The sequence below is a fragment of the Lutra lutra genome, chromosome 12 (genome assembly GCF_902655055.1).
Source record: "Lutra lutra chromosome 12, mLutLut1.2, whole genome shotgun sequence".
NCBI lineage: Eukaryota > Metazoa > Chordata > Mammalia > Carnivora > Mustelidae > Lutra > Lutra lutra.
Window position 1 is genome coordinate 78,470,705 of NC_062289.1, and position 24,824 is coordinate 78,495,528.

Consider the following 24,824-nt stretch of genomic DNA (forward strand, 5'->3'; position numbering starts at 1 on the left):
TGGGATGACAAATTCAAAGTCTTGAAAGGGAAAAAAAAAAAAAAAGCCAGTCAAGATGATACTATCCAGTGAAGCTGTCCTTCAGAAATGAAGGCAAAACAAAGGCTTCCCAGACAAAGGCTAGGCAGAGTTCATCACACTAGATCTGCCTTGTAGGAAATGCTGAAAAGAGTTCTTCCAGCTCAACTGAAAGGATGCTAATCAGTGACATGAAAACACAAGAACACACTAACACACTGCAAATGGTCAATACGTAGTCTGATGGAAAAAAACTCTAATTCTGTGACGGGATACCGTGTTAACCTGTTAACTATCATATAAAGACTAAAGGATGAAAGTATTAAAAATAACCATACCTACCGGTGTACCTGGATGGCTCAGTCAGTTAAGGGTCTGCCTCTGGCTCAGGTCATGATCTCAGGGTCCTGGGAACAAGCCCCACATTGGGCTCCCTGCTCAGTGAGGAGCCTGCTTCTCCCTGTCACTTTCCCCCTCTCTCTCTCTCACAAATAAAAAAATAAAAATAAAAATAACAATACCTATTATAATTTGTTAATGAATACACAATATAAAAAGAGATAAATATGGCATCAAAACCCTAAAAATAGTAAGCAGAAGGGAGGAGTTAAGTTACTACCAGTGTAACATGGACTGCTATGTCTACGAGGTGTTTTCTGTAAAATTCCTAATAATCACAAAGCAAAAGGCTAGTGTGGACTCAGAAAAGACAAAGTGAAGGGGTTGGAGCAACACCACCACTCTAGGGAGGTGGGGAAGAAGAAGGGGAGGAAAGGAACCAGGGAACCACGAAGAGCCAGAAAGCAGCTAAGATGGCGGCACTGGTGAGTCCTTACCTACCAGCGATCACTCTCCATGTAAATGGGTTGACTTCGTCAACAAACACGCAGAGAGCGGCGGAATTAAAATGAACCAGGACCCAACTTGATGTCACCCACGAGAGAATCGCTTCAACTTTAAGGACACACATAAGCTCGAAGTGAAGGGAGGCGTGGAGATGCTCAACGCAAGTGGGGACCCAAAGAGAACAGGAGCAGCTCGACGTACGTCAGACAAAATAAACTTCAAGCCCAAAACAGTAAGAATTACAGGCATCATTATATAATGATAAAGGAGTCAACTCATCGAGAAGAGGTAACAATTATAAATACACGGGCACTCAGTACTGGAGCACCAAAATATAATAGGCAAAGCAAATACTAACAGATATGAAGGGGGAAAAAGGAAACACAGTAATAACAGAGGACTCCAACAGCCCACGTTGAGCAACGGATAGATCATCCAGACAGAAAATCAACAAGGAGACATTGGAGTTGAACGTCCATTAGACCACATGGGCCTCACAGACATTTACGGAGCATTCTATCTACAGCAGCTGAATGCACATGCTTATCCAATGCACACGGAACATTCTCCAAGACAGATCACATGACAGGCTGCAAAATGAGTCTTAGCAAATTTAAGAAGATTGAATTCTTACCCACTATATCTTCCAACCACAGTGTTATGGAACTAGAAATCAGTAACAGGAGGAAAGGGGAAATATTTACAAACATATAGAAACCAAACAAAACATTCCTAAACAACCAATGGGTCGAATAAGAAATCAAAAGGAAATAAGAAACTATCTTGAAACAATTGAAAACTGAACCCAACACACGAAATCCTATGGGATACTGTAAAAGCTGTTCTGAGATGGGGACACCTGGGTGGCTTAGTCAGGTAAGAGTCTTACCTTTGGCTCAGGTCATAATCTCAGGATCCTGGGTTTGAGCCCCGTGTCCTCATGTTGGGCTCCCTGTCTAGTGGAGAGTCAGTCAGCCTCTCTATCTCATGCCTCCCTCTCCTTCCCTCTGTCCCTCTCCTTGCTTGTGCTCTAATAAATAAATAAAATCTAAAAAAAAAAAAAGCCTGTCTGATGAATAGACATTTCTGCAAAGAACACATCAAAATGGCCAACAGACACATGAAAAAGTGCTCCACATCACTTGGCATCAGGGATATACAAATCAAAACCACAGTGAGATCCCACCTCACACCAGTCAGAATGGCTAAAATTAACAAGTCAGGAATGACAAACGTTGGTGAGGATGCGGAGAAAGGGGAACCCTCCTACACTGTTGGTGGAACACAAGCTGGGGCAGCCGCTCTGGAAAACAGCGTGGAGGTTCCTCAGAAAGGTGGAAGTAGAACTACCCTAGGACCCAGCAATCGCACTACTGGGTATTTACTCCAAAGACACAAATGTACTGATCTGAAGGGGCACGTGCACCCGAATGTTTATAGCAGCAATGTCCACAATAGCCGAACTATGGAAAAAGCCTAGATGTCCACGAACAGATGAATGGATAAAGAAAATGTGGTATATATATATACCATGGAATACTATGCAGCCATTGAAAACCCAAAATCTTGCCATTTTTGCAATGACATGGGTGGAACTAGAGGGTATTATGCTGAGTGAAATAAGTCAATCAGAGAAAGACAATTATGATACAATCTCACTGATATGAGGAATTTGAGAAACAAGGCAGAGGATCACAGGGGAAGGGAGGGAAAAGTGAAACAAGACGAAACCAGAGAAGGAGACAAACCATAAGAGACTCTTAATCTCAGGAAACAGGGTTGCTGGAGGGGAGGAGGGTGCGAGGGATGTGGTGGCTGGGTGAGGGATACTGGGGATGGCACCTGCTATGGTGAGTGCTCTGAGCTGTTTAAGACTGATGAATCACAGACCTGCACCCTTGGGGAAATAATACATTACATGTTCATTTAAAAAACAGCTGAGAGGGAAGGTTTAGTGACGAATGCATATATTTGGAAAAGATAGACCTCAAATGAACAACCTAGTTTTATACATCAAGGAATGAGGCAAAGAAGAAAAAACAAAGCCAAATTGGTCAGAAGAAAAAATAGCAAAGGTTGGAGTGGAGACAAAAGAACGAGCGACTACAGACAAAATAATCCATGAAAGAGCAGTTGTTTTTTGAGAAGATAAATAAAACTGACAAAACTTTATCTAGACTAAGAAAAAAATGGGGGGGGGGATACTCAGAATCGGTAGAGACATAAGAACTGATAGCCCAGAACTACGAAGGGTCATAACGAATTACTATGAGCAACTGTACACGGACAAACTGATAACCCAGAAGAAACGAACAACTGTTAGAAATGTCCAACGTACCGAGACTGAATCAGGAAGAAACAGAAAATACGAACAGACCAATACTGAGCAAGGAGACTGAATCCGCCGTCAAAAGCATCCCAGCAAAGAAAACCCCAGGACCAGGTGGCCCACTGGGGAATTCTACAAATCGTTTAAAGATGAATTAATGCCAATACCTCTCAAATTCTCCCAAAAACCTGAAGAGGGAACATGCCAAGTTCTTTTTATGAGGCCAGTGTTACCCTGATCCCAAAGCCAGCTAAGGACAGACACTGAAAGAAAACCACTGGCCAATATCCATGAGGAATATAAATGCAACGATTCTCAACACACTTAGCAAACCGAATTCAACCTTACATTAAAGTGATCACAGACCATGATCAAGTGGGATTTATCCCTGGGATGCAAGGAAGGCGCCGCATATGCAAATCCACACACGTGATACCCCACATTAATAGAAGGAAACACAAAGATCATACCATTTCACTAGATTCAGAAAAGAACATTAGAAAAAAAAATACTTTGATGATAAAGACTCTCCACAAATTGGGTATAGACGGACCACGCTTCAACACGGCGAAGGCTACATAGGACAGGCCCAACTGTGAAGTTCAGAGCCTTTCCTCTAGGACCAGAGCAAGACAAGGAGGTCCCCTCCAGCCCTCCTAGTGCACACAGCACTGCGGTCCGGACAAAGAAACCGAAGACACCCAAACCAGAAGAGGAAGTAAAATCATTTCATTTGTGGATGACAGGACCTTCCGTGAAAAAAATCCTAAAGACTCCACTGAGATGCTGTTATGCTGTTAAATGAATCAATGACTCGGTTACACTGCCGGATGCAAAATCAACACACAGAAGTCAGGTGCCCTTCGACGTCCACACGGTGAAACCCTGGAGGGGGGAAAACCACTCACAATAGCATCAAAGACAATAAAATATCCGGAAATAAATCTAACCAGAAAAGTGTAAAATCTGTGCACTGAAAATTGCAAGTCCTCGATGAGAGAAACTGAGGAAGACGCCAGCGGAAAGCTGTCCGGTGCCCACGGAGCAGTGGATAAATATGCTGAAAATGTCCAGACTACCCAAAGCCATCTCTAGCTTCAATGTAATCCGCACCCACATTCCAGTGGCGTCCACAGAAACAGAAAAACCGACCCTACAACTTGCACGGACACACAGAAGACCCGGAAGCTTACGCGAGGCTGAGGAAGCAGCAAGCGCGAGGCCGCGCTCCTGACCGGGGCCGGGTTCGAGCTACCGGGACCGAGCGGTGCGGCGGCCGCTCAACACACGCGCGACAGCGCAACGGAGTGGAAAGCCCGGGAGTGAACCCGCGCGCACAGGACTCCGCCAATGAGAAAGCTTCCACACGGCAACGCACCACGAGAGACTCCACCGCACGGCCGAGAAAATGCAAATCAAAACCACAGGGAGGCATCCCCTGGCCCCTGGGAATGATCCCCGAAGACGAGAAACAGCGATGCTGGCGAGGGTGCGGGGAACCGGGAGCCTCCCGCGCCGCCGCGATGGGAACGCGCGCTGGTGCGGCCGCGCTGGAAACCAGTTCGGAGCTTCCTCGACACGTTCAAACTGGAAATAGCATAAAACGTGGAAATGTCTGGCAATCATCCTGGGTCCGTATTCGATGGAAACGAAATCCATTTCCATGGATTTCTGGCCTCAGTTCGCCATTATTCACACCAGCCGGGACTTGGGAGCATCGCGCGTGTCTGTCTGCAGAAGAATGAAGAAGTTGTGTCCACGCAGGCACACGCGCGCGCACACGTCCACACTCACGCGAGGATCATTCAGCCACGAGAAAGGAGGAAACGAGTCCGAGAAAGCGCCCGTGCAGCTTGAGGGCAGGGCGCTCAGCGCGAGAAGCCCGGCGGAGGGAAACGCTGCGCCATCTCAGCTCCGTGGGGTCGAAGCCCGGCAAACCCGCGCACACAGGCTGGAAGGTGGCGGCCCGGGGCTGGGGGAAGTGGGAGCTGTTCTCCGAGGACGCGAGCCTCCGGTCACAAGACCAGTAAGTTCTGGGGTCCGCGGAATGGCGCGCTGAGCAGTTAGCGGCACTGAGCCGTGAACTTGACGCTGCTGAGAGAGGAGGTCCTGACTGTACAAAAAAGAAGAACCCGGCGACTCTGTGACCTAGCGGAGGGGGTCACTCGCTTAACCGTGACCATCACGCATCATACGCTTGTGTCAAATCACCGCTTTCTACATCTTCAACTGACGCCGTGCTCTGGGTCATTATATCTCAAACCTGGGGGGAAGTCAGGACATCTGTGTATCTCCTTGAAGAAATTAATATTCATCAAAAAACGAGTAATATGGATTTATGGTTGCATCCGAAGAGAAATGAAAGGAATAAATAATCCATCAATCTGGAAATGTATTATCCTTGAGCAGAAATGTCTACTTTGGTTTCCATGCTTTCTACTGAATTATTTAAATTAACTTTCCTGGGTTATTAGGAAATGTTCTTAATTTTAATAATCCTAGCAACCTTTTTTATTAATATTATATTTTTATGCAAAATATAAGAATTTAATATTCTGCTGAAAGTTTAGTAAACTTCAGGCAAATCATATTTTTAAGCAACTTTTGAATGATTCAGCAAAGCTGTGACAGAAATCACCAAATTTGACAGAATAACAAATGTCCCCAGCTGAGGGGTCCCTGGGACCTGTAGGTGGCCCAGCCCGGGTCGCAGGGGTCAGTGGATTGTCTGCTTGGAGCCCGTGGTAGGTTTTACTAAAAGTACCAGAGAGGTGCTTGGGGCCGAATCCCAGGTTCCTAGTGGGGTCGAAGTAGCCGCCTGAGGGCTTCTCTGCAAACTGAAAGTACGGCCCCCACCAGACCCCTCCCTGGGGTGCAGACTCAGGGCCCGCACTGGGCAGGAGGCAGGTGGGAAAGAGCCCCCCAGGAGAGTCACCCCCTGGGGCATGAGGCTCAGGTGCCCCGTGAGGGCTCCAGCTCAGGCACCCGAGGGTGCTGTTCTGGGAACCTCACCTGAGAGGCCTCCCCAGGCCCCTCTCCCCACCCCCGCGGGGACTCTCCAAGCAGGAGAAATCCTGGCCTGGTCAGCAGAGCCCGCATCCTTCCAGCCTCTATGCTGCCTTGTCCCGGTGAGCAGCTGACAGCCAGTGCCGGGGTCACTTCCTGTGGGAATCTGGGGCCCCTCCTGCCACACCTCCAGGTGGATGGACTGTCCCATAGGGAGCAGGTGTGATTCCCAGCAGGGCCTGCAGCTGCGGCCCCCCAGGACCCGGACCCGTCCTGCCATCTCGCCATCTGCCCACCTGGCTGCACAGGGAGCACAGTCCGCTTCCTGAGCACCTGCCCCGCACCCCGAGCACCTGCTTTACCAGATCCCAGCCCCCAGGTCCTGTCCTGACACAGCGGGGAGGCCCAGGGGGGTGGCCCCCTGGACAGGGCTCCCTGGGGTTCCTCTGGCCCTTCCCCCACGTGTGACAGAGAGACCGGGGGGCCACAGTGGACCTGGGGTCCTGAGTCAGAGACAAGCCTTCCTCCTGACAGTCTATTGGACACACACCTGAGGCCCATGGAGGCTCCCCTAGAGTCTGATTTCACAACATGGACCCTCCACCCACTAATCAGGGAGGGCGGACCCATCACCATGTGCTGAGTCCTCACAGAGGGAAGACCGCTCCTGAGGGACCCCACCGTGGGCTGGGGACCTGGCCTGTCCAAGGGCTGCCTCCTCCCAGGGGCTTCCAGGCTGGAGCATCCCCGTCCAGGGCTCGTCTGCACAGGCCGGACGCTGTAGCCCCAACATCGGGGCTCCCGGGTCAAAGCCCAGGTACCGGCAGAGGAAGGGGACCCGTCCCTCCCTGTTTGTGCGGACTGACACACACGCTCAGTGAAGGTCTGCCCGGACCTGGGGGTTTTCCCAGCCTCAGGGATGGGGTGGAGGATCCAGGAGAGAGACCCCTGTCCTCCTGGAGCCCCGGCTGCACGAGCGAGTCCAGGACCTGGGCTCTCAGACCCCGGAGAAGTGCAGAGTCCGGGGGTCCTCGGGCCCCACCCCGACACCAAGGACAACTCTGCAAGGAGAGCCCCTTTCCCATGGGCCACTGCATGCATTTATCATCAGGGCACCCTCACGGCAACCTGGTTGGGTCCAGCCTCTCCCCCAGGACTGAGCCCCTGACCCCTGACTGTAAATCCATCACCCGTGTCTGCTTGAATCCCCCCAGCAACGGGGATGTCACCACCCCATGAAGCAGCCTCCCATGGAATGGTGGGAAACACATTCCTGCTGGCCCAGCTCTGTAGACACACGGCTCCATCCTGCAACCCCTCTTCCTGCTTTCCCGAGTCTGGTCTCCACCTGAGCCCCTGCCCCCAGAGGCCCCACAGCCCCTCAGCTCCTGAGCAGCCGGGCGTCCCAGGACTCTGCTCAGCCACTGCCTCTGCGCACAGACTCCCTCCCTCGCAGCCTCAGGGCAGACCAAACTCCCCACTGCCCACGCAAGGCACCAGGCGGGGCTCCATGGGACAGCTTAGAGCGGAACCGTCAGGGCCCGGAGGGATCCAGCCCGATGCTGGGCTTGCTTTCTGCCTCCTCATGGCCTCTAACCTGCACCGACGTTCATAGCGCAAGGGAAGGACTGAGTCCACAGCCTGGGCTCCAGGATCCACTGCCCCCAAATGTGCAGCCTCACGGGGGAGGGCGAGGAAGCAGGTCCCCTCGTGGTTCCAACCTCAGGCTGGGCTCTGAGGCGGAGGCCTGCCCTGCCTTCCAGAAACCTCCGAGCCTCTCTCTACAAAGGAGCTCAGTTCCTCCTCCCTGCTGACGTTCCAACTCCTCTCTCGGCTGCTCAGACCCGCAGTTAAGGCCACAAGCGGAGCAAACACGCCTGCCTTCCTCCTCGGGCTGAGCCGCAGGTGACACGCAGCCCCGACCCACACCCGGGGACCGATACTGCAAGGCCACTCACCTGGGGACTCAGGCACCTGTGAACGATGCACGGGGACAGGCTTCCTGCCCCACAGCCAGCCCTGAGTTCGCCCGGGGCACAGAGGACAGGGAGCGGTGGGACCCTGGTGACCTCCGTGTGTTGGGGCCGCGGCTGGAGAAGCCCCGCTCTCTGCAGACACGCGCAGCCCCGTTCCCGCCGGCAGAGAAACAGTCTGAGGGTGAGAGCAGGGGACGCGTCAGCCTCTCTCCCAGACGACCTGCTCCCCATCTAGTCTGTGGGCTCACACCCCTGAGGGCAGCTCTCCTGGGTCCTCACCTGGGAGTCAGGGGGGATCTGCTCCTGGCTGGACCCTCACTGGGGGACCTCATGGGGGTGGGGGGTCCTTGCTCAGGGCCTCACCTGGGGGAAAGTTACCTGGGGGCACCGCACCTGCAGGAGACTCACTTAGCCGCCTCACCTGGGAGTCCACACTTGGGGCAACCTTACCTGGGGGGACCTCCCTTGTAGGGACCTCACCGGGGAGCCTGACCTCGTGGTCTCCCCACCACTGGGGGGGTTCTCAGAGGCCTTGACATTGGGAAGGGGCCTACCCTCCTGGCTGTGGCCTGAGATGCGGGGAGAGGCGTCTGGGACTCGGGCAGGCCTCTCACTCTGACCACTGACCCCAACTCACTTTCCTTCCCTCGGGCTCGGCGTGGGAGTTCCGGGGTTGCGGGGCTGCCGCTCCCCCCAGGGACAGGAGACCCGTCCTCGGGGCCCGGGAGGAGAGCTCCTCGCCCCCAGCAGAGCTGCCTCCGCTCAACGACTCCGGCCCAGGCGGCCTTGCGCTCAGCGGACAAGCGAGCTGAGCCGGAGGGTCGGCGCCTGACCGAGGGCTCGGGTGTGAGCTGTTACGTCGCTGACAGAAGAGTCTGTCCGAAACAGATTCCCAGGCGGGGAAGGGGTCATGAAACGATGCTTCCAGACTGCAACCAGTGCTCCCGGCTGAGAACCCCGGGGCTGTGGGCGGGGAAGGGCCACACGCACCGGCTCCAGGAGACTTTACTAGGACCCTCCATGCAGCTCATGTGCCGGTGCAGGCCCGAGGGGCTCGGGAGCCACAGCAGGCTCAGTGCAGGCAGAGCAGGGGGGAGGGGGAGACCACTGGGTCAGGACAGACAGAGCAGGGGGGAGGGGAGGGACCGCTAGATCAGTGTAGACAGAGCAGGGGAGAGGGGGAGACCACTGGGTCAGTGTAGACAGAGCAGGGGAGAGGGGGAGACCACCGGGTCAGTGTAGACAGAGCAAGGGAGAGGGGGAGACCACCGGGTCAGTGTAGACAGAGCAGGGGAGAGGGGGAGATCACCGGGTCAGTGTAGACAGAGCAGGAGAGAGGGGGAGACCACCGGGTCAGTGTAGACAGAGCAGGGGAGAGGGAAAGGCCACTGGTCAGTGTAAACAGAGTAGAGGGGAGGAGAAGACCACCGGGTCAGTGGAGAGAATGCAGAGGAGCGGGGAAGGTCACTGGTCAGTGTATACAGAGCAGAGGAGAGGCAGAGTCCTTGGATCAGTGTAGACAGAGAAGGGGAGAGGTATAGACCACTGAGTCAGTGCAGACAGAGCAGGGGACGGGGGGAGACCGTTGCATCAGTGTAAATGAAACAGGTTTAGAATGGAAACAACAAGGGTTGGGATAGACACAGGTGAGGGAGCAGGGCATCCTAGGTCAGTGTACACCCGATGGGAAGACTAAGGAGACACCCCAGAGAAGTCCAGACGTGGAAAGGGAACTTAAGGAAAATACGAGGTCCATGTTCACAGGAGAGGAACAAGGGAAACAACCCTGTTTGGTGTGAACACAGGAGGGAGACAGAGGAATATGCCAGGATAGTGTAGACACACGGAGGAAAGTCAGGAGTTGTCCAGTGTGGACACAGCTGGGAAGACACCAAGACATCTCCGTTCGGTGTCGACACAGCCAAGGAGCCAACGAGACAGCCGAGGTCAGAGTGGACGTTTCAGGGCAGCTGTGGAAACTTACGGTTCACCAGAAAACACCCCAGAGTAAGAACAGCGATCTGCTGGTCAGTATGGACACAGCAGGGGGACTTGGGAGACACCCAGGCCAGTGTAGACACACCTTGGTGTGTGGGGCAGACTCCCAGCTCATCGTCAACACACCACGAAATCGGGAGACCTTGGTCCCTGCAGGCATCCTGGAGGAGCGAGGGGGAGCTCCGGGCCCCTTCACCTGCATACACAGAGTGCATCCTATGTCAGTACAGACAGATCGTGGGGGCTCGGGGATAACCCGGACCCAAGCAGACACTGTGGGGGAAAACTACAGGTCCGTGTAAACACACCGGGGTAACCAGAGTGATGTCCCAGGCCAGTGTAGGCACAACAGAGCAACCAGAGAGGCATCGCTGATCAGTGTAGACAGTACAAGGAATTAAGACACATCTTGTCAGTGTAGACACTTAAGTAGGGAGACATCTCAGGTGGTCTGTGCTGTCCCCTGTGTGACATGGAAGTGCCCCCTGCTGGGAGGCCCCTCTGTTCAATCACAGATGAACCAAGACACCCACATGCCTGCAGGCGTCCTGGGGTACGGAGGAATCCCAGAGGAAACCACCCGAACCAGGTGGGGAGATTATGCCGACGTGTCACTGCTCACTGATGGCAGGACTCGTGGAAGCAGACAAGGGATCGGAAGGTGCTACCAGCAGGGCGAGTAAGAACCCCTGCAGAAGGGGGCTCGCGGGGGGCGCGCTGCAGCCGCAGAGCTGTAGATCCCCTGAAGCTGGGGAGGGGATCAGGGCCAGGAGGAGCAGACAGCCTTCCTGGGAGCTCCTCCCCACCCGCCCATCAAACTCCAGGACACTCCCAGTCTGTGCCCCTCCCTGAGTCAGGGAACTCTTGGTGCAGGACAGACCAACCCGAAGAGCTGGGGCTCAAAATGCCAGTGGCTCCCGAGTTCCCACAGCTCTGGGGCCTGAGTTCAGGTGCGGCCTGGCTGGCGGCTCTCTGCTGCACCTGGCCTGGCTGGGTCACTCCCTCAGCTGCGTCCAGCTGCTGGCGGGACTGAGCTGGAAGGTTCCAGAAGGCTCTTCTGCACCTGCCACATTCTTCTCAGCACTATTTCAAACAGCCCAGTAATCACCAGCAAGGTGTCAAGTTTCCATGGAGACACATTCATGACCCAGAGGGGAGTTTCTCAGAAGAATCTACCGAGTGAGTGAAGGGCATCCAGTGTGATTCCTTCCCATCTGAGGGTGGCTCTGACTCTTGGGGCTTGGGGCTGTTTCTCCTTGAATTTGGACAGCCAGGACCTCAGGGGATGGATGGCTCTGACCTTGACCTTGACAGGAATTAACCTTGTGCACTCTCCAGCCCTGGCTCCCTCCCTCCTGCACTGGTCTTGATTTCAGCTGGGGAAAAAGGGAGACCTGCGACATTCTGGAAGATACGGTGTTGGATTCCCTGATTCACAAGAAGGGCCAGAAAAACTCCTTTTCAGGGAATCTGGGAAGCCCGAAGTTCAGATGCACCCGATGACGGGAAGGTCTTCCCATGGGAGTGTCCAGACTAGCTACCCAGGGCCCTCCCTCCCCTGCTGCCCGCAGAGCCTCCTGCCTGCTCTCCTCCTGCTGCCTCCTCTCACCTAGACGTGCTGAAAACTGGATTTCTCTGCCCTGTTCCCCCCTGACCTGTAGGCTCCACGGTTCCCACTCATGGAAAATCTTCCAGAGAACCTGGAGCCGCAGGAGAATGTTTCTATGGATCATCTACGTGCTTTTCCCTCCCACTGGCTCCTGTCACTCTGTGCTCACCCCCCACCCTGCCCAGGCAGTCTGCGTTGAGGGGCTCAGGGGGCATCACACGTGGTGGTTCCCGTCCTCGGGCCCAACCCCTCCTAACAGACCCCACGTGTTCATGAACACACCGCATGGGACCTACATAGAGTAGAGCTGATCTGTCATTCATCGGGATTCAAAACATAACTGGCATCGTGTATTTTTGTCCAGGTAACGGCCTGCAAGGACACAGGTATATTTCTACCACGTTCCCTCACTGTACCAGCTGCACGCTGGGATGTGAACTGTGCACCCTGACCTGCGTGGGTGGGGTGTCCCCTATAACGAAGAGGTCCCTGTAATGAGATCCAGCGCTCCCTGGCTGGGATCTCCTCACAGCCCCGGGCGTCTGGGTGGCAGGTTTGCAGGACCCTGGGGTCTGTGGGAGCAGTTGGTACAGAGGTGCCCGGTGAGTCCAGGGCTGGAGCACGGCGGATCCCTGGAAGGTGGCGGCAGAGCCCAGTTGCTCATTTCTTCCGTGCTCTTGCTCTGTGACCTGGGCCCAGCTCCAGGAGGGAGGGCGCATTACATTGGGTGAGCCCATGCTCACCCACACAGCGGTGAATGCTCCCCACATGTGCTCCCCACACAGGGGAGGTGGGGCCTTAGGGATGCCTGCCCATCTCACGCCTGTGTCTCAGCAGCCTGGACCCTGAGGTCCAAGAGATGGCAAGGCTGCTTTAGACCCAGAGAGGTCTGGGTTCTGATCCCAATGGTCCCTGTGAACATGGACTGTCTCTCCACCTGTCCCCAGAACGCAGGGCTTGGCTGGGACATCCTGTAACTCTGACAGCATGGGGGTCAGAAGCGGATACGCATAAATGCAGCTTTCTGGAACTGAGCCCTAATCTCCCCTAATCCCTCTGGGTCCCATGGTGCTGGGGCCAGCTCCCCTTCCCCGTTTATGGAAGAGGATCCTGGAGGCTCAGGAAGGTGGCACAGCAGCCCTGTGTTGGGGACCGTGTGACAAGCAGCTCTCCAGGGACACACCTGACTTGTAGAACTGCCGGTTTCCCTGGTGTAACTATTCCCATGCAGCTGACTGCGAGCTGCCGGCAGCCTGTGCATGGCTCATATCTGGGGACTGGGGAAAGGCTACTCCACAGCACTGGTGGAGCGGGGAGCTCCCCCGTGTCCTCCTGGCTGGGTCCCACCATCTCATGCCAGCCTCTGCACATCTGGACACAGCGGCTTTGGGGCCACGGAGCCAGATGTGCCAAATCACGGGGAGCCGGAAAGGCCTGGGCCGGTGGGGCACCAGACCAGGCCCCTAGCAACTTGCCAGAGCTGACTCTCACACCGGGAATGCTTCAGAAGTCTGGGAGCAGCTGGTAGCTTCAGATTAGTCATGGCAAAAACATGTACACCCCAGAAAACTGGCAAATGCTATGAGACGGCACCCCTACGTTCCCTGTCCAGAGCCTTACAGCCAGACTCTGCTACCCAGCCCCCTCTGCCCCTCATCCCGGGCTGGGGATGGCAGGTGTGGGGTCTGATCCCAGCCCTGAGCTTCCATTCAGGACAACCCTGAGCCACGATGACACAGATGGAGGACCTGGCTAGGTGGCTCCCTGTCCCTCCCCAGGGTCCCTGAGAGTGCTCCTGACCACACTACTGGCTCATGGGGGCCCCACTGAGGCACCTGCTTTTGGATGCCAGGTCCAAGGCAGCGGCCTGAGGGGCCCTCCAGCAGGTGCTCCTGAGTCAGGGCATGGCAGCCGCATTATTGCTGACAGCAAGTTGAGCTTTGGCATGTTTCCCTCGAAGGGAACACGGCCGACAAAAGCTAGAACATTCCAGCAACTCCAGCACGTGAAGTAGCATGTTCACATGATGGTTCTGAGACCACGATGGTGTTGGCCTCATAGACAGCTGACGGCGGAGGGGCTGTACAAGAATGTGTGGGTGAGCTCGCTGTGGGCACTGAGGAGAGCAAGCATGGGTCCCTCCCCAGCCCCACACAGGCGAGCTCCACAGGGACTCATGCCTACAGAGGGCAGGAAATAAAACAGGAGAATGTACAGGGTATTTGCAAACTTGTGGCTGGGAACCACTTTTTAAACAAATTTAAAAAGTATAAACCAGATCGTAAGAATGATTAACATTACTACATCAGAAATAAGGAAGTCTGTTTAATGAAGAAGACTGGGACAAAATTAGCAGGCACCGGCAGACTGGAGAGTATGTCCATGTTTGAAGCTGGTGAATAATCAACACCTAGAATTTAAAATGCAGTTTTGTAAACTGAAAAGAAAAAGAATCTCCGTAAGTGGATAAGAGAATACAAACAGATCTTCTCTAGGGAAGTAAATGTCAAAACGCAAACACACATGGGCCAAGACGCTCTGATCACTGGGAAAGAAGAAGACATCTGGTTACACCCAATGGACGGCCATGACTTAGCAGCTGGTTCTGGCCAGCGATGTGTTGCCATCAATGCGGGGACCAGGGACAGTGCTGCCCTGTGCAGGGAGGGAACATGAGAGGGCACACTCTCCAACCCAGGGCCACCCCCAGCGCACACCTACAGAAATCTGGACCCAGGCCCACAGGGACAGCGACAGGGAGCGTGGAGATGAGCCTCGGAGAACGATGGCGGCGTGAACAGACCTCCTGTACACTTAGCAGTGAGAGCGACGGTGCCAAACATAACCACTCGTAAAAGTCTCACAAACGGTTGCAAGACGTAACACAGTGCCGTCCAATGTATTTAAAATATACGCCCACCACACAGCAACGGACGGTCTGCAAGACACTTTCAACTAGAAAGACAGTCATTACACGGTTCAAGACTTCCCAAGAAGAAAAGTCTCAAACACACTCAATAAGATAAAATTCAGTAAAAATAGAAAGACACTGGTAAACACGGTTCTGTGATTTAAGAGCGGGAGTGGAATGAGATTAGAGAGAGTAAGGTTTCTTGCTGTTTAGCAAGGCTGGTGGAATGCACCTGCGGGCAGAGACTCTGCATGTGCAGGGCAGCAGTGCGAGCCCCACCCTTCCCTAGCCCCGCCCCTCTACTCCGGCCCCGCCCACCGCCATGGCCCCGCCCTCAACAAGACCACACTTCTGGGGCACTGTCCCTCCTCAGCAGCTTCACCCACTGGCCTGGCCTGGCTCACTGGCCCCACCACCTTCCTGACTGCCCTCCTGTTGGGCCCTGCCCCCTGACCCGCCCACTCCCTCTAACCTCACCCTGCCTGACCACGCCCCCTGCTCAGCCCCGCCCACCGGCCTGGCCCACCCCAGGCTACCGCTCTGGGCTCCCCACTCTGGAACACAGAGCACCTGCCCAGAACACAGACGTCTGGGGTGTGTTGAGGGCCTTTCCTCCGCGGGGTGGAGCCAAGAGCTTCCCCAGTCCCCGCATCTGCACTACTGAGGGAGAGGGTCTGAACTCCCCACAGCGGTGAACCCAGACCCTCCCAGGCTGGGTAGGTGCCCAGTTCTGGGACCCCAGGCATTTGGTCCCGATTTCTGCCTTCCCCGGCTGGCCTGGCTCCTGTACACATGTAGGGAACCCCAGGAAGGGCAGCATCCTCCTGTCCCCCGGGGGAGCAGGAAGGGGGTCCCTGGAGTTCCCTCCCCATGGCAGGCCTGGTGCACGGAAGCTTTCCTGACAACCCAACATTGGCATCTGTGCACAGACAAGTCTGGGGAAACAGTAAAAGTGATGGATGGGGGTTGAAGCTATATTTGCCATCTACAATTTTTTCCTGCACTTCTCATTTTTGTTTCCTTTGGCCTCAAACAGGAAGAGTCAAGACAATGAGGCACCACCTGCAGAGGTGGCCTTGAGAGAGGGCTTGGGGCCAGCAGGTGCCGTTCCCTCCCCTCTCCCAGTTCCCAGGGCAGGTGGATGGGGAGGCAGTGATGGTGCCTCTCTGAGCCTCAGTTTCCCCTTCTGTGTAACGCGTTTGATGGTGCCTCTTTAGGGCTCTGGGTTCCCTGTCCTAACCTGCACTGAAGCTGTCCTCCTTTATCCATCTGCACTGCTGCCCCTTCCCATCCACCCTCAGCTCTGCTGGGCTAACTGCACGTGATCTCCTGCTGGCTCCTACCTCTGCCCCCGCAAACCGCCCCATGCTCTGCTCAGTGGCCGCGGTCACCTCTAAAATCATGAGTACAGTCGGCACCTCCTTTCTGTGGTTTCCCTTTGCACCCTAGCGTCAAGTGTGGGGACACCAGCATCTAGACAGCAAAGTGGGGACTTGGTCACACTAGTGGTGGCAGGGCTGGAAGGGCAGAGGGGTGACTGCGCTGGAGCAGCCGACTGAGGCTCACGCAGAGATGAGCAGGTGGGAAAGCTGGGCACCAGCCTCCGCCCTGGGAGGGGGACTAAGGGGTGTGGCAGAGCCGGGGCACCCCGGATGCTGGGCAGGGCTGGACCACCACCAGCTGCCCGCACCAGAAGGACCCCGGTGTGGGACAGGACCGTCGGGGCAGGGAGCCTGGCCAGGGCTGGGATCCCCAGAGGGGGCGCCACAGGGAAGCCGGGTCCTGGAGGGACACCCTCTCTTTCACGGGCCCTTTCCACCTGGGGTCCCCACCAGTGTCCCTGTTGTCAGGACCTGGCAGGGTCCTGCTCTGGGAGCCCAGGGGCATGTTTAACAGAGTAGATCAGGGTGGAGCTGTGAATTAGCAGGCGCTCCCCACCACACACACAAACACACACACACACACACATACACACACACACACACACACACACACGCACACACGCACGCAACCATGCATGCAACTGGGCCCTGGGCATTGGATTTCCACCCTAGAATGACTCCCCCACCTCCCCAGGCGGGGTGTGTTCCAAACTCATGGGACCTTGTTAGGCCCCAAGTCACCTCGCCCCTCCGCCTAAGGGCCCTGACCTCCTGCTCCTCTGCCCGCAATCCTTTCCCTGCCCTGACCAGGTGATGCCTGGTCACCCCTTGGGTCTCAGCTCTAGCCCCTCCCCAGGGAAGGGCTCCTGACCCTGTGTCCACAGGTCCCCTCTGCTAAGCAGTCCCCTCCTTCTTCCTCCTCAGCACAGCTGACAAGGGCAGGTCTGGTGAATGCTCTCCCTTCTAGACTCAGGTCCTTGCGCTCAGGGACCACCCATCCCCGCTGCCTGGCACACAGCAAGTGCTCATTAATGAACCGTGGGGTGAACGGTGGTGGTTAATGGGATCTCCGAGCTGGAAGTGGCCCCTGGGAGAGGGGTCTGGATCCGCCCCTCCTCCAGCAGCCCCCACGCACCCGGGGCGGCTTCCTACAGTGATCCAGCCCTGGCCACACAAGGAGCAAGATGGCGAGGAACCCCCTGCCCCAGGATCCCAAAGGCAACCAGGGCCCATGGAACGCACTGCACAGAGAGGTGTCCACACCCTGGGAAGCCGCCCACAGCACTGACATCCAGCAGCTCGGGGGGACACCACCCCATCGAGCGTGGGCCTGCAGCTTCCCTCACCGATGAGCCTGGGGGCCGTCAAGGAGCTGGTGGGAGGGAACGTCTGGTCCCCAGAGGACGGAGGATGGAACATGGTTACCCACAGGGTACGCTCCTTCACTCCTGGCCAGGGAGGGGACAGTGACGGGGCCCAAGGTTCGTCCCACACCCACTCTCCATCTCCTACAGTCAGGGAGGTCTGGCCCAGTCTCCTGGGGCCCCTGCCGCTGGGCTGGTCCAGACCATGCCCTCTCCTACCAGGTGACCGCAGTGGCCTTGCTCCTGCTAGCTGAGACCGTGGCATCTCCGCACTGTGGGTATGGATTCAGACACACGCACGAGGGAGACAGCAGGACACAGGTCAGGGGACGCAGGTGCTGGTGGACCGCCCCCGCGGCTGGGGGAGAGCTGCTGGGATTCCAGCGCGTGTCTCTGGGCCCCCGCCCCGCCAACCCAGTCCTCCTGCCCCCATGTGCTCACGCCTCCCCGCGGGCTGCGTGCTCAGAACTGCCTTTGCGAGGGGCCAGGCGCCTCCAGCACAATTCCCGCGGCTCTGCAGGGTGCGTGCAGGCCGGCCACCAGCGGGTGGAGAACAGAAAGCACAGACTGAGTCACGCCCGTGAACAGCACGAGCATGGCTGGGAGTTTCCTATTTCACGCGAGTCATTCTCTCACGGCTTTCTGGCCACATGCGTGTGAACTTTTAAGAATTAAGTCCGGGCACTTGCTCGGTCTCAGAAGAGCCCACGGAGAACAGGTTCCGCCTCATCCTGCGGGGCAGCGGGAGCTGGGCAGTGCTCGTCCGCCTTCACCTCAGGAAACAAAGAAGCGGACCTGACCCTGAGAGCTGTCGATCCCAGTGTCCTGCCCCAGCACCCAGTCCATCCTGGGCCCTCACCCCTGCACACCTTCCAACTGTGCCCATCCTCCCATTTTGCGTCCCCACTGCTGCCTGGTGTCCTGGCATCAGCAGGAATATTCTCCAGGACTCCTGGATCCCAGCCTGGTGCTGTTTCAGTCCATCGTGCTGACCTGTGTCCCAGGGGAACTCATGCCCCTGGGTGGCCCACTGGTCGTTTCCAGCCAATGCGCTGACCTGCGGGCTCTGGAGGAGGGTCTAGCTCCAGCACGTTCGGGTCTGTCTGCCCCCGGACCTGTGTGCAGGGGGCCAGTCCTGCTGGGTCCTCTGGGATCGGCTGGCTCCTGCCTGCTTGGGTTTGGTCAAGGGAGCCAGAGGCTGAGACAGGAGGACTGGAGGACAGGAGGAGGAACAGCAGGGCACGTCCCCTGTCCTGCCCTGTGTGGCCATCTCCAGGACTCCAGCCCCCAGGCTGTACGGCTGCACCTCCTCCTGGGCCCCAGCCCTGGGCCACCGTGGTCTTTTGCCGCTGTTTCTTTCTGCTGACACTCTGGCCCCGTGGGCCACACAGTGCCTCTGTGCCCCGTTGCTGAGTCCCTGTGGTGAGGTACCTAGTGGCCGATAGCTGGGAGGGCCTGCTCTTCTCAGACTGACATCCATGAGGTCAGAGCCCAGCTCTGTGGGGCCCTGGCTGGGGTGGGTGGGGGTTCACTGCAGCACCTGCCAGGTAATACCACAGGCCAGCGGAGGGGGGAGGGGCACAAGTCAACTGGGAATGTGGAGCCCAGAGGGAGGCTGGCCGGGGTCCCCTGGGACACGCATGGCCATCAGGCCTCAGGCTCCCAAGTGCCAGTTTCCTTGTTCATGGGTCCGACTCCGCTGGGCCCACGCAGGATCGAAGGCAGGTGTCTCTGCACTGAGGGGGTTTGTCCTGGGGTGGTGGAGGCCACAGGGCCAGGTCCAGTCCCGATCGGTGGGCTGTGCATACTTCTCTCCCACGTGTGGGTGGCCCCTGGCCTTCCCATGGAACTCCGTGACATGTCAGAATGGTGGTTTTCCTAGCAAATCCGTCCTCAGGGCAGTGCACCCCTCCTGGTACCAGGGCATTCTGCCTCAAGCACAGGCATGGGTGGGCACACTGGGGCCTTCCCCACAGAGGTAAGTCAGCAGAAGGGGAGGCCCCCGGTCCCCGAGGGGAGAGGAGGTCCCTGGGGTCATGGGGCAGCAAGAGCTCACAGAGGATGTGGCGTCTCTGCACCAGCCAGTCCTAATTCTCATCTTGGAACCGAAACCTTAGAACGCGGGGGAGAAAGAACAACGTTCACTGAACAGCCGTCGGATCCCTGTCTCTGGGATAGCTCAGAGCCCGACGGAAGGGAAGAGTGGATGTTAGCTTTCATCTTACTAACCTTTAAAGTTCAGATATTATGTCCCCAAATAATTTGGCATAAAATTTGTGTATCTTAAGACAACAGTCTCTTAAAGGCTTTTCTTAACTTTCAGAAGACGACAGATCAGCGTGAGGGTGCCGCAAGGTGCCGTGTGCGCCCTGACTCGGAGCAGGCACCTTTCCTAGCAAGTCTGGGAGCTGGAGGAGGCCCGTTACAGCAGTCAGTCAACTAAGGCTTCAGAGTCCCTCAGAAAAATAAAGAAGGTACTTATGCTAGATGTGGAAATCCATCCAACTGAAAACCGCCGCGGGAATTAACAACTGGCCACCAATGGTCGGGCAAGAAACCGTCAATACTGGCGACTCAATCCTGGTCCCCAGAAAACAGACGGACATACAGGGTCTTGGGGTGGCCATCTTTCTCATGGTGCTTTCTTGAGGTGTACACCTGTGTGCGGCTGGCGGTCAGGACCAAAGACACTGAGGACAGAACATTCCAGAAGGTTCTGGTATCTATACAGGGCTGGCTGCATCTGCCTTCCATCGTCTGTGCAGAGGTCCCAGCGAGGGGCACACGGTGAAGCTCCCCAGTGGGTGTCCTGCTTATGTCAGGAAGGGGTGGGGAGGGGGACAGGAGGGTCTGAGCAAGTCACCCCTGCCTGTGGGGCCCCTCCTGAGGCCCGTCCCCTCCCACCCACCTCCCATCAGAGCCACAGGCCGGGAGGCTCAGACATGGCAGGACAGACCTCCAGGAATGACATGGAGGGCCTGGTCACTTCTCCTGGCCCTCCCCTTGAGGCTCTTACAGTCAGGACAAGACCCCAAGCCTGCAGAATCCTGGCTTGAGGGCACAGGGTGGAAACTTTATGTAAAAACCCATCATTTCCTCCTGCAGTAGAATTACTTTAACTTTTGAAGTATGTTCTCTGCTTGAAATATATGCCTAATTAGATCCCTGTAATGATGCATTCTAAGCCACTGGAGAGTAGCGGTGATTCCTAATCTGTCCTTTGCTTCCATGTGAACGCTCCCGTGCCTTCCATCGCTCTGCGGTGAACTGTGTATTGATGGCAACAGGTCAGTCTTTACCGGGGGCATCTCTGGTGAGCATTTGTGGGGCCTGGGGCTCTGCTAAGATCCAAGACACCAGGACAAGAAAGGGAGTTCCTGCCTCCAAGGGGCTCAAGTGCAGCTGGAGGATTGGGTCCCCCGTAGGAGAGGAAGAGGCAAGTGGGCCCAGATGCCAGAAGGCCACAGTGGTGGGGAAGGGTCAGATGAGGAAAGGCAGAGAGGCGCAGGGCTCGTGGCTCATCGGAGCAGAACAGCAGCTCTGGGGAGTGGTCTCCAGGTCACAGGGGCAGTGGTCAACAGGACGCTATAGAGGCTTCGATGGAAACGGCCTTCCCAAAACGCCAGTCCGCTGGCATGGTGAGAAGGGGCACGATGGCCACGGTGCTCAGAACCCAAACCTTGCAGCCCACTCACTCCTCTATCCCCAGTGTTCTTAGGCTCCCAGCTGGGCTGGGAGGGAAAGGGACAGGTCCTCAATTGGGACTCTATCTGTCAGTGACAGAACCAACTTCTAACTGGTTGTATGTATGTATGTATGTATGATGGGCAGCAAAGCAAGGTTTATTCAGTGACAGCAAAGTGATAGTACAAAGTTCCCAAGGGGGGAGGGGACCTGAAGGGGTTGCGTCTAACTGGTTTTAAAAAGGGGAAGTGTTGGGGCATCTGGGTGGCTCAATGGGTTAAGCCTCTGCCTTCAGCTCAGGTCATGATCCCAGGGTCCTGGGGATCGAACCCCATGTCGGGCTCTCTGCTCAGTGGAGAACCTGCTTCCTCCTCTCTCTCTCTCTCTGCTGCTTCTCTGCCTACTTATGACTTCTGTCTGTCAAATAAATAAATAAAATCTTTAAAAAAAAGGGGGGGGGAGTGTTATTGGTCCACTTAAAATGCTGGACATAACCTTCAGGCATGGCTGGATCTGGGTGCTCAGGTGATGCAGCCAGGATCTTCTGTCTCCTTCACAGTGGGATAAAACAGGACTCCCCTGAGAAGCCAGCTCGGGGGGATGAGAACAGGCCTTCTCTCTCTCTCTCTCTCTCTCTCTCTCTCTCTCTCTCTCCTTTTTTAAAGATTTTATTTGAGAGAGAGAGAGAGTGTGTTTGAGAGAGAGAGAGCGAGCGAGCGAGCACGGGAGCGCGAGTATGAGCATGGGGAGAAGCAGGCAGAGGGAGAAGCAAACTCCTTGCTGGACCGGGAGCCAGATGTGGGGCTCAATCCCAGGACACTGGGATCATGACTTAAGCTGAAGGCAAACACTTCACCAAGTGACCCACCCAAACACCCTGAGAACAGGCCCTCTCTAAAACAGGATGGGACAGGTGTCCCCATCATGCACAAGAGGTCCCTTCCTGTCCTGGAAATGGGGAATATGAGCAGTAGAGAGAATGGGACGACCCCAGAGCAGCTTGAGTCCCCAGTGTCTCTAAGTGGCAGAGCCCCTGACTACCTTGAGTTAGGTCCTCCATCTGTGGTCCCAGTGTTTGGGGCTGTGGGAGCTGCTGACCAACCCGGTGTCAGGCAGCAGGACGGAGCGGGTAGGCAGCGGGTGGCAGGACTAAGCAGGCATTTCCCAGCCTGGGGAGCCAAGGAGAGAGCGCTCCTCCCTAGAAATGTGGGATCAGGACGAGCACGTTCTATGTGATCTCAACCTGAGGCCGCAGATCCAGAGGCCCAGCCAAGGGCACAGGCAGGGTCCCTCCCTGTCCCCAGCCTGTGGCCTCCTCCTTTCTCCAGACTTCCTTGTCTTTCATGAGACACCCTAACCCTCCCGTGTCCGGCCCATGCAGCTGGGCTGTCCAGATCTCAAACCGCTTCTGCTGCGAGGTTTCCAAGCACACACCAGCCCCACCAGGTAACTGCCACACGAGGTCCAGTCGTGTAGACCCCGCTAATGCGGAGTGGCTTCAGCTCAAGTGGTCACACACACACCCCCACACCTATTTCTAAAATGCCTTGAAAAAAAAATCCCAACCCTCGCTTTAAAGAACACTGGAGCGTTTTATAACAGCTTCAAAAATTAGATATTTTGAAACTCCCAACAACAAATTAGCAGTTTGGAGAGTGGATTCAAAACTGCTATTTATTTAGGTGATTGGCTTTGATAACCGGAAGATCCCACCAGGGCTCCAAGCTTCCTTTTGCTCCTGAATCGACAGTCAGCGCCCTGTGTGCCGACGGCACCACTGTCACTCACACAGTGGCCTATTCTGCATGTCGTGGAGCCTTGCGTGAGGCCCGTGTCATAAATCATGACCCAAAGTACAAAGAGGGCCTCTCTAACAAATTATCTTGGGTTCTAAGTGTATAATTACGATATTTCTACTAATTACAGCATCAGGACAGGTGATTACATCATTACAATACGACATTTAACCGGCTTGGAAGCAGCTGTTCATCGTTGGTCGTGAAATTCGTGGGCCTGGGGTGGGAGCAGGGGTCTGTCTGCCTGGGATGACCCGAGACCCGGGCATTCCCCGAACTGCTGGGTGCACCACCTGGTCTCGGGAGGAGACATTCTAGGAGCCTTAATGGCACAAATGCCCATTCTCTTGGGAGCATAAGGAGAAACAACACCTTCTACCCCATAGCTTGAATCACCCAAAGCCCCGTGTCATCTTGTCAAACCACGGTTAACAGACTTCAGTGCCACCCCACCGGTGGCCCACGTACTCGGCCCATCACAGTGGGGTCCCCCTGCGGGGTGCCCGTCTGGCCCTGCTTGCTAACCCGGCCCTGGCACCTGAGGCCCGGAGCGTGCAGGCGTGTGGGCTCGGGCCAGCTTCCCTGCAAGGGAGCCACAGACCACATGCAGAGCGAGGGGCCGCCCCCTTTGCGGTTCCTGACTTTCTCCACATCCCGACGCCAGCAGGGGACACGCCTACACAGTCCCTTCCTTGTCCTGGGCACCGGCCCAGCTCTCTGAGCCTGAAGTCCTGCCCATGGGATTTCATCTTGTTCTGTCTCACACCTTGGAAGTGGGCGCTCGCACGGGTCAGCCATCCTGGGGTCAGCACCTGTGCGGTGGGGAGGCGGGGAGCCCGGGAGCCCAGTGCGGGTCCCTCAGCCGGCGCCGAGCCCGCGGGCTCGCTGCTCTCCAGCCCACCCTGGGGCAGATCTTCTGCATCAGGCGCCTGTTCTGAGGCCAGCATTTGCCCTCAAGTTATGCCTAATTCCTCATTTTTGGGAGGACATGGAACTTCGGGAGATTAAATGCAATGCTGGGGCCTTGCATCATTTTCCTGCTTTATCAGCACAACGAAACTGTAATTACATCCTCCGTGGGAACCTCACCTGTTTCAACAGCTGTCACCCAGCCACACAGAAGAGTCACACATTTTTGCTTGCACGTGTCCTTTTAGTGTGTTTTTGCAGAAAAAAACCAGTGAGTGTGTTAACGTCCATTTCGCATCGACGACAGGATGTGAAGAAGAGACGATGAAAGAGCCCAGGTGCGGAGGGCACCCGGTTTCTCACAAGATCACAGCGCACGGACACACTGTCCCCACGGACCCCCAGCAGCAGCCAGGCCTGGGCGGGGACCCGGGGCAGGAGGGGTGACCGTGGGGAATGAGGGAAGATGATGGGCACTTGCCCACCCTCATTCCCAGGAGCACAGGGGCAAGGAGGAAAGGCTCCCATAAAGTCATGTTAATGATGGACAACTACAGGTGACACATTTATCAAGAAAAGGAATTTCCTCTCAGCCTCATCCACACCAGGGATTTCCCTGTAGCGATGACAACACATCATTACATCAGATCTCACTCCTGCCCGGGTTTCTCTTTAGGTCCACGAGGGCATTACTCCTTGGGCCCCTTCCCCGGGCCTGAGTTCAGGACCGGCTGACGGGGATGGGCCACATGGGCTGCTGTGGGGCAGCTCCTGCTTGAGGGGGTATCATGGGCAGCGAAGGGGCAGGTGGCCTTGACCTCACACTCCTACACAGGCTTCCTCGGCTCATCCCTGTCTCCCGGTCTGTTGGTGAGAATCAGGAGCCTGAATGAATACTTGCCCGCCTCAGTTTTAAAAAAACATTCTTCTGCGATGAAATCATCGCTACAAAGGGAACTGATTTATTCGCAGGCGAAGTATAAATTATGGGGGAAG

The 24,824-nt window shown here is 55.9% G+C and overlaps 1 protein-coding gene and 1 long non-coding RNA gene across 6 annotated transcripts in view; one reads left to right on the top strand and one right to left on the bottom strand.

Annotated features, from left to right (window-relative positions):
* Nucleotides 1-24,824, top strand: part of LOC125081716 (uncharacterized) — a 270,307-nt gene that overhangs the window by 74,849 nt on the left and 170,634 nt on the right. The gene's annotated exons all lie outside the window — the stretch shown is intronic.
* LOC125081715 (uncharacterized) overlaps nt 1-24,824 on the bottom strand; it is an 86,055-nt gene that overhangs the window by 23,024 nt on the left and 38,207 nt on the right. The window contains exon 5 of the mRNA XM_047696456.1: nt 8,158-8,350. Within this exon, the coding sequence (XP_047552412.1) occupies nt 8,158-8,350 (193 nt within the window). The remainder of the gene's footprint in view (nt 1-8,157; nt 8,351-24,824) is intronic.